At 36.4% G+C, this 17,165-nt stretch overlaps 1 protein-coding gene across 1 annotated transcript in view; it reads left to right on the forward strand.

Moving 5' to 3' along the window:
- The window catches only part of LOC124777183 (intraflagellar transport protein 80 homolog), a 430,351-nt gene that overhangs the window by 58,120 nt on the left and 355,066 nt on the right, over positions 1-17,165 (forward strand). The window contains exon 4 of the mRNA XM_047252496.1: positions 9,912-10,090. Within this exon, the coding sequence (XP_047108452.1) occupies positions 9,912-10,090 (179 nt within the window). The remainder of the gene's footprint in view (positions 1-9,911; positions 10,091-17,165) is intronic.

Consider the following 17,165-nt stretch of genomic DNA (forward strand, 5'->3'; position numbering starts at 1 on the left):
CCCAGTTTAATGCAATACAATACAATACAAATATGATGTTGAATACCTTCTTCACATCACACGGCATATGCTCTCCCTATTTATATTGCAAAAGCAATTATGTAGGATTTACATCAGATAGGATTAAAAAGCATTCACATTTTAAACATTAATAAATAGAGTTAAATGCAATGAAAGAAAAAATGAACTAACAAGGTGATACACACAGATACACTAAGATACTATTCCTAATTTTTTCAGTACAAAATATGAACATCATCCCATTTCAAAATTGCAAAAGGATATACTTATTTTGTCTCATGGCATATGTGTATCAAATTCTGAAGCACAAATCTATTACAGAGCATAATTATGTAGTGTATCATAGATTTTAACTCAGTCAATAGATAAGACAGAACTTTAAAATTTACATCATCTTACATACTAAATTCATGACAAACAAAACCAATCATACAGTCGTGGAAATCTTCTTACATACTAAATTCATGACAAACAAAACCAATCATACAGTCATGGAAATCTGCAAATACATTTAAACTCAGTCAATAGATGAGACAGTACTCTGGAAATCACATCATCTTACATATTAAATTCATCACAATGGAAAAAAATAGGTACTTATGGATCATGTGTAAATGCTTTCAGTTTAGTGATATTGCATAATCCAAACATCTTCTTAGATTTAGGATACACGAGCCTGTATGCATTAGGATGTGGATTTTCAAGAATTTCGAATGGTCCAATATAAATATCGAAAAAAAATTTATCTCAGATGTTAACACTTTGGATTTTTCTTTGGCTTTCACCGTCACAAGATCTCCTACCTCAGACTTAGAAAATCTGCCTTTACCATCATGTCTCTGCTTTCTCCTATCCCCCTGTTTTTTCATCATTTCCCTAACACACTCTTCCCTGTCATGTGGTGACAGAATTTTACATGGTGGAAACTCAGTATTCTCAGAAATAATGTTAGCTGGTCTGCGATTAAACACGATTTCAAATGGTGAAAAACTTGTTGAAGAATGTTGTAAGCTGTTCATAATATCTTCAAAATCACTGACATAATCTATCCAACTGGTATGATTCCTGCTATAATATGTTCTAAACAGCCTTCCAATGCCTCTCATGTATCTTTCTGCAGGTTTGCTCGAAGGATGGCACACCAAGATTAGGATGTGCCTTATTTTGGTGTGATCAACGAAACCTTTCCAAGCTTGTGATTTAAACTGAGAACCATTATCAGATAAAATCACTTTAGGAGTACCCACCTGATGAAAATATGCTTTTTCAAACTTAGAGATGATGTGCTTACTGGTAGCTTTCTTAGGAAGAAACAGCTTTATGAATTTTGAAAATACATCAAACACCACAAAAACATAACAGAATCCATTCTTGCACTAAGGCAAAGGCCCATAAAGAGCTACAGACATGAGATCTAGGTTAGTATTTGGCCTCTGCTTGTTTGGTTACTTACCTCTTTGACATCTGTCACAGCTGGCAATCTTCTTCTTGGCTCTCCTTCCTATGTTATAAAAATACATGTTTTCTTGAATCTTTTGTGTGAATTTGGTTGATCCACAAAGACCAAAGCTCTCATGTGTATAAGTAATTAAAGTATCAATACACTGTTCCGGCCAACATAGTTTTCAATCCTATGAGTCAGTCTTAAGTCTCCTGAAACTAATGCAAGAGATTTATGTTCAATAACACCTTCAACTTCAATCTCCAGAAATAAATGAGCACCCAAACCAACGCCACTATTCTCTGTCATAATACAGAAAAGGAAGAGACAAATCTGGTCTGAACAATATCTGACTTTGACACAACTGTCCTTTGATCTCATTGAAAGCATCCTGACACTCTTGATTCCAACACTAAATGGTATTCTCTTTCAAAAGTTCGCACAAGCATAGAGCATTCAAAGCTTGGCTACCACAAAATTTTCTGTAAAATCCAGTGAATGCAAAAAAAAGGACTTAAGCTTTTTTTTGTTGCGAGGAGTAGGAAAATTAGCAATAGCATCAAGTTTCTCTTTATCAGGTGCAGTTCCTTTCTACGATATAACATGTCCTAAAAATTTAACTTCTTCCACACCACATTTACACTTAGCTATTTTCAAAATCATACCTCCTGAGTCTAATTTTGAAAACACATCTCTTAACAGATCCAAATGTTGATCCAGAGTCTTTTCAGTGACCAGAAGGTCATCAACATAAACAATTAATTTTGAACTCACTTCACTTCGCAAGATAGAATCCAGAGCTCTTATGAATTCAGCTACAGATACATTTAGCCTTAATGGCACCACACAGTATTGAAAACACTTACCTACACTCAAAAATGCTGTACACTTTCTAGAATTAATTTCTAGTGGGATCTTGTGAAATCCAGAGGTCAAGTCCAAACTAATCATGTATTTTACATAATAAAATTTGTGTAACAGCTCGTCCATGTTCTCAGGATCATTATTCTGTCTAATAAGAAATTTATTAAGATGTGTAGAGTTCAAAACAATTCTCACTCCACCATTTCTCTTAATTACCACAACTAAAGGATTATTGTAAGCACTCCTACTTCTCTCAATTACACCCCATGTTTCTGTTTTCTGATTTTCTTTTTCTACATCTTTCCTTTTTGAAAATGGTATATTATATGGCATGAGAAAGAAAGGTTGATGATTTCTAAGGTAAATCATGTACTGATAGCATTTGACTTTCCCTCGTTTTTCACTAAGCACATTTCTGAATTCCAATAACAAATTCCTAAGTTGTTCCTTTTGTAGGTCATTAAGAGTCGTAGCTTCCCTTACTTTAGAATATACTACACATTCAAAATCTTGATCCTCTGTGTCATCAACATCTATATCATCATCAAACACGTGGCACTCCCCTTGGTTCACAATGTTTTGCAAATAGTTACAACTTTTCCCACAGAAATACAGAAATTAGTTTTCACATAAATATTACTTTTATGTTCCAAAATAAACAATTTTTTCGCACTCCATCCAAAACAAGCCTCAACTTTCACTATCGAATCCATACAGAGAGTTATATTTTCTTACAGTGTAGGGGTCACCAGGCATCCATGTTCAAAGGTTTTGTCTTCTATACTAAACATTAGGAGTACCTGAAATTTTACCAATTTGCTTTGCTTACCTGTAGCTCCTCTGATCTTTACACCTACTATGAATATTTCCACAAAATTCTTACTGTACTTGATCTTGTCTCTAAATTGTTCCGATATGCCACGAATCTGGGTATCTGTATCAATTAAACAGTTTCCTTCCCACTGATTAATTTTAATCTTAATGTAATGACACTCAAAATGTGAATCATCTCTGTTATTAGACACTTCTTGTAAAAGATCACCTTCTGTTTCGTCAAATGCTACATCCACACTGTCTTTACAGGGTTTTATCAACTTTACTGGTATCATAGCATTACTTTGGTTACTCATCTTGTCAGATAAAGGTTGAACACAGTGAGTGGATTCCATAACACACTTAACATCACTTATCCATAACACAACTAACATTACTTATCACAGAAGGACCACAAAATATATTTATGTAAAAATTATATTTCCTACTTAGATCTTCTTTCACTTCATTCCATCAATTCGGATACAAATTTTGACTAACCACAGATAACTTATTCCAGAATGCACATTTATCTATGTTATCATCAATCTTGTCCCAAACAAACTTCAAAAAGTTTTCACCTTTATCCTCCAGGCTCATAGATAACTTACGTTTACTGTTTGGATCATTGCTCTGCATGACATTAATGAAAAACTACTTTGACTGGACTGGTATACCATGACTGTCACCTCCATCATCACATATATCGTTTACCATATCTGTATCGTCAACATCATTCACAAATAACTCTGAAACTTCATTATTCTCAAACTCCACAAGTACCTCATATCGTCGTCATCATCATCATCGTATTCTTCCAAAATTACTTCATCAACAACATCATTAACAATGTAAGTCTCATCTCCATCAAAGTCACTTACCTCGCCTACATTCATTTGCAGTGAGCCATCAGTCTCAGACTTACCAACCTCAGTTATTTTACAGCTCTCATTCATATCTACATAAAAAATACCACCTTGTTCACTTCCAATACAGTCATCACCTGATTTACATACATAAATAACACTGTTTTCTGACCAAGAGAAGAAATTATTAGTTCATACTGCATTGAAATTCTCACTACTCTCATGTTCTGGTTTGTGGTTAGCACCTACAGCACTATAATTAAACATAGTATCACAAAACTTTTGGTCAAAACATAAATGAAAAACCTGATATTCTTTCTGTTCAACTTCAGATACCTGTGCCATATCATTAACACTGTTATTACTTATTGTGTAATTGCAAGTGTAAATTGGGGGTCCTGTGCTTTTTGTGTTTCCTCGTCTAAAAACTGTGGACCTTTATTGAGGCGGACTGCCATTTCTCAAGTAGTTACTTCTATGATTGTTTCTTCTATTAAATTGCCCATGGTTATCCCCATTATTGATGTCCTGCTGATGTTCAAAATTCCTGTCGCTATTAACATTTTGACCCTGATAGAAGTTACCATTATCTCTGTTTCTGTAGTTATTCACATTGTGATCTCTATCATTCCGATTGTTATGGTACATACTTCTTTCTACTACCCTACCCAGCCTGTCAACATGTCATAAAAATTGTTCAAGACGATTGTCAGGTCTGTGTACTAAATCCCACTGCAGCCTTTCCTTTAATCTCCTTTGGAGTGCATCAATCAATGTCATTTCTTCAAATAGTTTGTCAAGGTTGTTAATTTCTTAAGTTGGTTCTTACAAAACTCAATCAAAGTACTGTCCCTATTCCTATAATTAGGACCATTCAAAAATTCGCTTTTAATTCTCCCCTGTTCAGCTTCTGACCAAAATTTATTTAAAAACTTTTCTCGAAACTTTGATATGTTTCCCACTGACTTAAATTTAAATTTATCCAAGACAGAGCTTTGCTTCAAGACATTTTTTAACAAATTTAATTTTTTGATTGTCACCCATGCCTGACACAAAACTATTTGTACAGTGGTGCAGAAAATCCGCTGATGGAAAACTTTTGATAGGAATGTTGGACCACACTATACCATTGCTTGAATACAGATTTTTGTGAATGCAATTTTCCTGAACTGCTGAAATTTTTTGATCTAAAACATTTACATTAGTGTGCATATTGTTTTCAACACTTAAAATGTTTTGATCTTAGCTATTAAAGTTTTGTTCCATTTTTTCCTCTACGGCCTTCTGTTGAACTCTAAGGTGATTAACATTCTTCTCCTGATCTGCAGATTTTCCAAAACAATAAATTTATTTTCCAAGACATCAACTTTTTCATTCAACACCTTGTAAACTCTCTGACAACTTGTTTTTTAACTCTGAAACCTGATTGCTTAGTCAGTCTATTTAGTATTGTACCCTATCCGGTTTCAATTTTTGGGTCATTTAATTGTCCTTTTAGTGCAGTAAATTTTTCTATTAACTATTCATTAACTACACTAAATTTGCTCTTGTTATCTGTCTTCATTTCCTCTAGTTTTGCCAAAATTAATGCAAAATATCAGCTTTTACTGTCTTTGCTGCTTGCGTTTTCACTCGGCTCAAACATGTCCTGCCTAGATCCCACATCTTTCACGTCTGCATCACTACCACCATTATCTCTGTTCATTTTGTTAACAAGTATATGAGTCCACAAGCAAATTAATTTCTCAAATTGTTTGTATGTATCTTTCCTTTTTGATGTCCTTGGTTCTAGTTGTAAAGTTCTCTTTCAATTGATCTGGTCTGTCGTTGGTAGTTCCTCGTCACTGTTGATGCGACTTTGTTGGGCAGCTCTCAGTCTTCTTTCTTTGTGTGATTGGAAATTCATTTATATATAAACTGCAAATGACACAAATCACTGTCCCTTCTTCTGCAACAGACAAAACTTCATTATCAGTCAATTGATTCGTGACAACACCTATGCTTATAATCTTTCCCACCCTCACATCACTTGTTGATTGTCACTCTCTTCCAAATTGCCTCTTTTAATAAGCTTCAAGAGTAGTAAGACTTACAATAAACTTTTTTACTTATCTTCTTTTCTTGTAGTTGGCTCCAGTTCTTCAAGTCTAGGGATGGTTCTTGAGGCTGAAATTTTTGACATTGTATGTTACAAATGACATCATAATGCTGAAGTAAGCCTGTTCTGTAATTTCTGTTTCTGTAATTTTTATTATATCACATTTTTCTATATCGCACTGTTTTTACACTCTCCACTTTTAAATCTAAAATTACATTGTTATTGCCAAAATTGAAAACATGTCTGATCACATCAGAGACATGCCCGCTACTACCTCATTCTGTGGTACTAACAATTTCCCAAAGAGTTTACAATTTTTTTCACAAATGACTTTCTATTATTATTTTGTAAATGAATCCAGAACTAAATTTAATAATCAGCATCAGTTTGTGCAATTAATAGTAGGAATTTTAAGTGTGCCGAATATTTCATAATTTCCAATGTTTCTAAAAGAAGGGTAATTTTAACTGTATATACGGGGTGTATATTAAGTCCATGAACACTTTCAATTATTTATTGCACAGGAACTAAACATTGTACAGATGTCATTCATATTGCATTTTGAAGAGAAACTCTGTTTTTTTTTAATTTTTTTAATTACAAACATTCAATATGTGAACCACGAGTGACCCAGCAAATGTCAATACGGTAATCGAACTCTTGGCATACCCGTCCTTGCATGGCATCGTCGCTGTGGCAGTCACTTCCGGTATTCTCTCCTGGGGCTCTGCTACATCACATGGTGAGGGCAGTACATACACCAGATCTTTAATGTGTCCCCACAGAAAAAAGTCACACAGAGTGAGATCTGATGATCAGGGAGGCCATTTCATGAAACAGCTGTCCCCTTCTGTAGCACAGCTGATCCATTGATGCGGCAGCTCCATGTTCAGGTACCCACAAACTTCATGATGAAAATGGGGTGGAGTCCCATCCTGCTGAAAGATGAGCGGAGAGTCCGATTGCATTTGAGGCATCAGCCATTACTGCAACATGTCCAAATCTCTCGTTACGCACTCCACATTCACTTCACTCACACTGGGACATCCACTTCTCTTTGCCGGAGACAAGCAAACCGTCATAAAGAATTTGTTGTGCCAGTGGTAAACGGCCTTCTTTGTTGGTGGCTTCTTACCGTACTTGGTTCTGAACATCCATTGAACAGCTGAAGTACACTTGTTTGTATCAAACTCCAACACACAGAAAGCTTGCTCCTCACACGAACTCGCCATGTTTGTGACTAATGCTGACTATCAGCGAATTACCAAACTATGTTGCGGTGGTATACATGAAAAACAACTTTCAGGATTTCTCTTCAAAATGACATATGTATGATATCTGTACAATGTTTGGTTCTTGTGCAATATATAATTGAAAGTGTTGGCAGACTTTATGTACATCCTGTATAGAGCTAGTACATATCAATTGCAACAAAGAAAATAAGTAATTTCTTTTTATACATTTTATACTGAAATATAATATGTCATATACAAAATCATATGAAATTCTTTTAGTTAAACAGCTGAGATAATATTAACCTGTTTTAAAGGTAGAAAGTATTTTTGGTATCGATAACTTCTGTTGAAGAAAGGTAATGTTAGAGTAGGGTGTCCCTTTACACTACCCATCTTATGTGATGATGTTTCACAGCCAACAGTTCAGACTATTTACAAATTGCCCAAAAATGGATAGACTAGCAGGGATACGATTGGAGTCTGAGCACAAGGACCTCCAACTGTGCCCTCCTACCTGTGTACATAGAGTTGCCTCACGGTATCCACCATGATGTGTGCCCAGTCCTATAGTTTGGATGGACCTCTTCCATGACCCTAAGGAATGTGCTGACACCACATTTTTCCAATGTAAATTCCTTTAGTATCTCCATGTTTCGCCCAATTCAACAAGCATCTGCACAGTGGATCAAAGTCAACAGCAGATTTGTTTATACATTTGCACACACAAAGGGGCAGGTGAAGTATTCTCTGCCTAACACATATATGTAGAGACTCCATGACCTGCTTAAAAGTCGTATTTCAGAGCTATCCTGGAAATGTTTTGGTTTCTGACAGCTAAGACCTGTTAACTGACTTGTAGCTCCAGAATAGTCATCTGGACACCGAGCTACAGGGGTATTTTGGGAAATGAACTTGCTGACAAATTAGCTAAAGAGGCAACCGCAATAGACAAACTTAAACTCAGAGTGTTGGCCACATACCTACAACTGCCACTGTGATGCCAAATTTTGAAAATCTGTGATATGAACGACAAGCTACTACAACTCTAAACAGGCCGAGGGCAATCGAGGGTACCACCAAGGCATGGCATGCTTCTCTCCAAACATCTCAAAAAATGCCATCTCACTTTGCTGATTATGTCTTAGCCACATCAGACTTACCTACAAGTTTCCTGTGTGTCAAGAGGAGTGACCCCATTGCAACTATGGGAGTCACTTTACAATAGCCCATTTTTTCACAGTGTGTGCCCTGCTGGCTGATCTGGGACAAGCTATCGACTTGTCTACCTCTCGACTCCAGATACTTGTGGATGACGAGACAGCAGCTGAAAAAGACATAAATTGCTTGAGGGGAAGCGGATTATATAAAGAATTAAATGCACCTCAATGTTCAGTGTCAGATCAGAGGTGGATGTGGGGGAAGTACTCCTCACTGCGGTGTGTGCCATGGCTGGCCTCAGGATACTTTCCACCACTGAAGTTTCATGTATTTTAAATTTTTTATTGCATATTGTATTTATTTAACTGTTTAAGCTAATTAGCACTCTAATCTGTACAGTCTTCATTTTCTCACCTCATTTTAATTGTACTGACTACGATGATCCTTCTTGGGTGTTCTTCAGAGACCAGCTACGGTTCTTAGCTGCCTGAGTTTTACCTCACTTTTAACCATTTGACATTTTCAGCCATGACAACAAGGTCACAGACCCTAGAGCTGACGATCCTGCTTTTCAAATTTCACATATTTTACATGAATTTCCAGTACAATGAAAGGCTAATAACTCAGTCTCTTTAAACCCATCATCATCATTCAATCACCAAACAACACACGCTGGCCATGTCAACATTGACTGTTTTTGAGTGGTTGCCAAGGCAGATGAATGTAGGAGGAGAGGAAGAAAATAGAGTAAATGACTTGAAAGGGGCAAGATGTAAGGTGGTGGGGGTGGGAAATAATGGACACTGTTTATTCAGTCAAATGTCTTCACTTGAAAGTTTGTACAAGTACTGTGAACACCAATGGAGACATGATAGAAATGCTACTCTTCATTGGGGAATATAAGTTAGTAGAACAGTAATGATCAGGTTGCACATTGCTTGTGTTTCTATTTGTTTACTATCAGCCCCAACAAGTGGACAAGTTGTGTTATCCCAGTTACCTGTACAGAGTGCTAGTGCACGAGAATCAAAATCAATTTATGTTAACTTTTTGATAATGTTATGTTTATGTGAATGGTACATTGTGATATACTTTTTGAACAGGTCTTGAGAAAAAGATGGGGATTACCGAATAAAAAATATAGGGTATTTTTAAAAAGATATATTATGTTTGCATAGCAAACAAAGTTACAAGAAAGACAGTCATGCTGGTGAATGTTCCCCAGGTAGCTATACATAAACTTGATATAGTATTTATTTTGCTTATGGGCAAACAGTTATGTGGGGTGGTCAAGGTAAATGGAACACTCCGTGTGTTGGATATGTAATAAGAAGTTTTATGATTAATCACACTTTTATGTGTATGAATGCATATTAGTCATGATAGCTATATATTTTCCATTTCATGCCAATAAGCTGGAGAAGATGGCCAAGTTAAAGTGTGGTCACGTAGTGGAATGCTTAGGTCAACTGTCATGCATACTGACTGCCCTGTTTACTGTGCCTTGTGGAGTCCAGATTCAAATCAGATTTTATACACCTCAGGCAAGAACTTAACCATTAAACCACTGGCACCAAACAACAAGCCCCTCAAGGTAAGTTTATGAGCTAATCATTTTACAGGGACTTTAAATTTTTTTCTCACTACCTAGTGTTTCCTGTTTTTTATATGGAAACTTCTAAATGTTATGTAACAGCACAAAAGAGTTTGGTCTTTTCTTCATCTCTTATTTCACCTTAGACTTTAAAGATGATGAGAACACAATAATATATCTACAGCAGCAGAATAATGATACTATTATGTACAGCAAAGGAATTTGTGCATACCATTTATGAAGTAGGAACAATAGAATGGTGGCCATTTGTAAAATAATTACATTCTTTTTCAATAGAACTGGGTGGATGTGAACTAGGAATAACTAAGTGCTGGAGGAAAGGAAAAATCAGTCAGAATCCTGTTTTAGTCAGAACTGGGTAATACTAATAGAACCACTTGTGGTACTATCAGCATCACACCCTACAAAATGAATAATTTCTTTATTAATTCTGGTAACTAAGGACACCCAGCTCAACAAAACGACAACTATAAATCAGACATTAATAAATATTTAGAAAAAAAGCAAAGTTATTCGTACTGCACAACAAACCTGCAGCATCTATATTCAAGTGGACACAAATTGCTGTCACTTATATTGCTGTAGCTATGCCAAAATTCAGCAACTCAAAATCAGAAGACTTGTACAGTCTATTAAATTTTGTTGTTAAAATGATTGTGGACATTATACTATGATCATTTGGCATGCTAATAAATTGGATTTTTATGAGTTGTTCTTTTCCAGCCTGCTGAAAGGAGACAAGTTATTTGTTGATGACTACTGTCCTATTTCTCTTGTACCAATACTTTTAAAAAAAGAAGAACATTGCCTGTACCAAAAAATTTGCAAACATTTCACCTGCAATAGAACACTGACAAGCACTCAGTACGACTTCAGGGAAAACTCATCTACACTGAAAGCTGTTGAAAATGTTGTTTCAACAATATTCACTGCCTTTGAAGCAAAGTCATATGTTGATGCTCTACTAATTGACATGAGCAATGCATTTGACTCTGTGAAAAATTGGACTGTAATAGATAAACTGAGGTGCTATGACATCAGAGATACAGAACTCACTCTTATAGGATTGTATCTTAATAATAGGAAGCAGAAGGTACACTTTAATAGTATGAGCTCTTGGTTCTTAGATGTTCAAGAGGTGTGCCTCAAGGCTCCATACTGGGATCCTTATTGTTTATAATATATATTGATGACCTACCTAGTATCATGCCGTGTAAATCTGTTCTGTATGCTGATGAAACCACTTTCATTGCAAGTGGAAACAATGTAGAGGGGCTAAGGGAACAAAGCAAAGCCATCCTCAGAATTTCTAGTACCTAGTTTAAAGGAAATGAATTAACTGTAAACCAGAATTAAACTGAAAATGTAATTTTTAGTTTACACAATACCAACAACAATTGTATTTCTATTAATCTTCTAGGTGTCCACTTGGATTTCAAAATAACCTGGAAACTCCACACAGATTCTATGTGCACTAAAGTATCTAGAGTAATGTTAATATACCTTTTACAGAAATTTTGAACATTTGTGAGTGAAAACATGATACTCAGCTCCTATTATGCATTTCCTGATAGCCGCATAACATGCCGCTTTGGGGCAACTCCCATGTATTTTCAAAAACAATGTATCTTGTAGGCTGCTTTTCAAGAAAGTAGGCGATAGTCACAACAGTCCACACAAACCAAGAGAGCTACACATTAAGGCAATAATTTAATTGTCACAATATATGTCACAAAGAAAAGATTGACCAACACTCACAAGAACTATAAATACCTTTGAGTCAGACTGTTCAATCCACTGCTACCAGAAGCACACACTATCTCATTTAAATCCTTCAGAAATGTTCTGCAAAACTGACACAAAAAGAAGGCTTTATATGCCACAGAGGAATATTTTGTTTGTGCAAAAGAAGATCTAAAATTGTAACTTAAACTCCTTCTATGTTTGTGGGAAAAGCTAACTGTTTTCTGTATTATTATTATATGTATCATTTGTATTGTTCAAGCTGTACAAATTGTTAACATCTATAGCATGCAAAATGCTCAAAGATGAAAAATAAATAAATAAAAAAATTAAAAAAAATTAGCAGTCACAATATGTTAATAGAAGTAAAATCAGTTGCTGATTATCTTTACTAATTGAGTGTGGTGAGAATTTAAGATTTCACATATTATTCGCTTCCCAAGGTCCTAGTATGGAAGCTGCGCGTTTCTCCATCCTCTGTGTACTCTGCAAAAGAATTAAATTTAATCCATTACATTCATGCCAACTGCTATGTAACTCTCTTGCATGTCATGTTAAGAATTTTATACTTGTTTGGGATTATAATTAGATGACCTTGAGTTGAATGTCATCATGAAACTCAGTTCAGTAATGTTTGACTGGATGACAAGTGCAGTGAGAGACATCCTTTCTATTCAGTTTTTAAACATTAATAATGTTCATGATCATTTTGTAAGATTACCAAATGTGCTCAAGAAAGCTCACAGCATTAAAGGAAAGGTGACAGCTGCAGTGTTCATGAAAACAGGAGAATAGCAATAAATGACAACTGAAAGTGGATCATGAATAATTAAAACAAAACAAAGAACTTTCAGAAATATTTCGTTCAGAATGCTTTAAAGAAGTGCAAAATGATAAAAATTTTTGGAGAAAGCAGATGAGAACTCAAACAGAATGCACAGAACCAGAGTGAGGACTAACAATAAAGAGCAAGTTCAGAGATAAAATAAATAAATTATTCACATGATGCAAAGGTCTAAGGACCTAAATCCATATATATTATAAAAATGTATGTATGTATTTATGTTCCACATGTATTCATAAACTACTGGACCAGTTTCAACCAAATTTGGTATACATGTCGCTTATTGTCTGGAAAGAGTTGCTATGGCTTGAGAATCACTGACCTATCAAAGGAGTTATGGGTGAGATAGAAGTGCTGCCCATGACACACGGATACTCAGACTTTATTCGTCTAGTATCTGAGAATAAGAGCACTCGGTGACTTACAATGAAGTTTACACATAATTTCAAACTTTAAACTTTTTCTCACTGATAACCCCCACAAGAAGGTAAAAAGGAAAAAGCTTATTGCTCACTATATTTTTGCAGTACATGAAATAAAACTGCTGCATTAGGCTTAATGATCTCACTTATTACTTCTTTACTACAAACTGTATTTGTGACACACTTTGTCAATAGTATTCACATACACCACTGAATATACCTCCAAAACTATGTTGTTGTCTGTCACATAGTTCAGGGGGTATGACATCATAAACAGTTGAGATGCATTAAATGCTGCCACACCATGCAAGACATTTAAATTTACTGCTTCTTTGCTACTAACACTATTTGCAACACATTTCACAGCCAGTATCCACACATGCCACTGAATCTACCTTCAAAATTAAATCATTGTATGACATACAGATCAGGAGATATGACATAATAAACAATAAACTTTGTGAAAACAAAACTGCAGGATAAAATTGGTTGGAGATACAGGCAAAATATGGCATAAATTTGTGTGAAGTATACTAAATGTATGTGAAATATATGTGACTGATAGTTTGCAGGCAAAGCAGTTGGTAAAAAACTCCACTGAACCCATGGATCAGTTTCAACCAATTTGCTACATGTGTAACTTACTATCTGGAAAGAAATACTGTGGGGGCAAAAATCAACAACCTACTATTGGGGTGGGGGTGATAATGTGGAGAGAGAAGGGGTGGGAAGAGATGGACAGGCAAAGAGGGGGGGGGGGGGGAGAGGAGGAGAACGTGGACACATTCTGAAGGAGGAGGCGATGGACAGAGAGAGGGGATGGGGAAATGAACAGAGAGAGGAAGGAGGAGAAGATGGACAGAGGAAGGAAAGAGGAGATGGACAGAGAGAGGTTGGAGGATGGAATGGACCAAAAGAGGGTGGAGGAGGAGATAGATGGAGAGAAGAGGAGGAGGAAATGAACAGAGAAAGGGAAGAATTCATAGGCAAAGAGAGAGGGGGGAGGGGGAGGGGGGAAGATATGGGCAGAGAAATGCAGGAGAAAATAAAAAGAGTGAGAGGGAGATAGAGGGGGCAGAAGAAGATGGACTCAGAAGGGGAGGAGGAAATGGACAGAGGAGGAAGTAGCAGATGAGCTGAGAGGGAAGGAATAGATGGACAGAGAGAGTGGGGAGGAGCAGATGGACATAGAGAGGGTGAGTAGCAGCTGGACAGAGAGAGGGGTAGGAGGAGATAGAAAGAGAGTGGGGGCTGGAGGTGGTGGTCAGAGAGAGAGGGGAAGAAAGAGGTGGACAGAGAGGAAGATAGAGGAGATGGGCAGAGAGACACAGGGTAGGAGTAGATGGCCTAATAGACTTGAAGTAAATACGTAACCAAGCAATGCCATGTACCCAGCTAGTTGATAATACAAATGGACAAAGGTCAAAAAAGTGTGGAGATGACAGGTGTAAAAAGAAAGAGAATTTCCTTTTTTTGTTTGTAAAATTTATGAGTTTTGTAGGTAGTGGTATTACTGGCCATAGTCAGTAACCAATGTGCTCCAAATTTGACACTGACTTTAAAATAAACAACTGTAAAGACACTATGTGGAGTTTATCTTGAATTTTCCACTCATCTCACTGTCTTGGTTTAGCAAAAAAGCCACTATGTCTAGCATAGTGAAAACATTCAATAACGTTGATACATGGGAATGAACTCCTTAATAAATAGTCTTCCTGACCATGATGGTCAAATGGCAGCAACAAAACAACAAGAAGGATAAAGCACAGTTCACAGAGTTATAACTAATGACTCAGTCACGTTATCCAGGGAGAATTTACTTGGTGAAGAATGTGAAGAAGTTTACTAAGGGTACGGAATAAATAAGATATTTAATTGTTTCCTAACAACACTATGAACTTAGTTTTCCTTTACAGTGGGTTAGAGACAAATAAATTTTGAGTTGAGAGAAAGAAGGCTAACATATCGGATTGTAATATTTTGTGCCAAGAAGAGAAAGCCTTGTTTAATGCAAAGGCATAGCTTTAAATATTGCAATATTCCTCTCTGTGTCATAACAAAAAGATACTTTAAAAAATTTAAAATTCCAAGAAAAAGGCAATGCAATTTACTGATTGTTACACACAAAATGATTAAACTGCTAAATAAATTATGCAGTATTAAGCTCCCCAATGACAACGGCTGCAAAACAGATGATGTTAGAATCAATTCACTACTCACAGAATTCACTGAATTATTTCTGTCGGTACCAGGAAACATAGGGCAATAAAAGCCAACTGGGTGTATTTAGATAGGTACTGCATACTGTGTTAGTGAACTTCAGTTTTGGCAACTCAAGCATTAAACAGATTGTAGAAATCATTAGATAACTGAAAAGCATCAACTATTCTAAACATGATGGAATTTTGAAAGAACTCATATGAATGCTGTGCCTGTTGCCAAAATTAGGAGATAGGGACATGCTAGGCACAGCGTACATCTGGACAAGAGAGTGAAGGCTTCTTCCAGAGAATATATGGAGGACCACTGTCCCTATGGTAAGTGACGTAATGTAACAGGTCACTTTGCTAAAGAGAAGTGTTGCATGACATGTACTAAATTGAGTAATGATGATTGGCACCATGAATGTTTATTTTAGTAAAGAGTTTAGAATGATTTGCTTTGTGGAAATTTGCTTTCTTGTTTTTAGATGTAATCTGTTGTGGAATGGACACAGGTCTCTGCAAGCTAGGATGATGCTAGCTATTTTATCATGCTCCATAACACCTGCTGCCTGGCAGTTTATACCATGTCATTGGATCCTGCCTTGGAGTAACTGCATGCTCAAGAAGTAGGTCATCGGTGATAATTGCAGTGATGTCACTATCCAGAGAGTCCTAGAGGTCATTCATCAGCTTTCTATTGAGAGAGAATGAACATCAGTTACTATCAAGTGAACTGATATTGAGCATATGCACTACCGCTCATTTTTCATAAACTACTGTATGAACTGCTGAAATATTGTAATGAAAAGGTCATTGTATTGATATTAATGAAGAAAAGCCTTTGCAATATTTGTCGGAAAGTTGAGTTTTGCAAGAGACCATTTCAGCATCCCAGCATAGAAGAAGTTGCAGAAGGAGAATAAGTTTACATTGATGAAGACATCCACAGTTATTCTGGCCTTTGCAGTTAAAGTATAAGAAGTCAGAATTATTAATTAACAGTGACTGGAAACGTATCCATGAGTATATCACATCACATAACATACGAAAAACACCTCACTGGTGTCAGATATTTGCCTTTTATAGTTTAGAATCAGGATTCAGGCACCCTGTTGTGAAAGAAGTTAAAATAGAAGAGCCCCATTAAATGTTTAAGAATGAACAGCAAAGTAAAGTTACCTTATTTCAGCAGAATATTAGGGCACTGAGTATTAACTAAGGTCTTGTCTGTTTCAAAATTTAGAGGGCTCTGAAAAAGTAGACACCCTCTGCCTATCTGAGTACCACATAACCACAGGCTAGAGAAATTAAATATAAAAGATTACAACATGGCATATTACTCATGCAGAACTAATATGGGAAAAGGAGTTGTTATATATATTAAGACAGAACACAAGATTGGTTGGTTGGTTGATTGGTTGGTTGGTTGATTGATTGATTTGGGGGAGGGGATCAAACAGCAAGGTCATTGGTCCCATCATATTAGGGAAGGATGGGGAAGGAAGTTGGCTGTGCCCTTTCAAAGGAAGCATCATGGCATTTGCCTGAAGCAATTTAGGGAAATCATGGAAAACCTGTCCGTCCCCGTTAGCTGAGTAGTCAGTGTGACAGAATGTCAATCCTAAAGGTCCGAGTTCAATTCCTGGCTGCGTCAGAGATTTTCTGCAGTCAGGGACTGGGTGTTGTGTTGTCCTAATCATCATCATTTCATCCCCATCGACACACAAGTCGTCAAAGTGGCGTCAAATCAAAAGACTTGCACCCGGCGAACGGTCTACCCGACGGGAGGCCCTATTCACACGACATTTACATTTATGGAAAACCTAAATCAGGATGGCCGG

Source organism: Schistocerca piceifrons, chromosome 2, assembly GCF_021461385.2.
Source record: "Schistocerca piceifrons isolate TAMUIC-IGC-003096 chromosome 2, iqSchPice1.1, whole genome shotgun sequence".
Lineage (NCBI taxonomy): Eukaryota > Metazoa > Arthropoda > Insecta > Orthoptera > Acrididae > Schistocerca > Schistocerca piceifrons.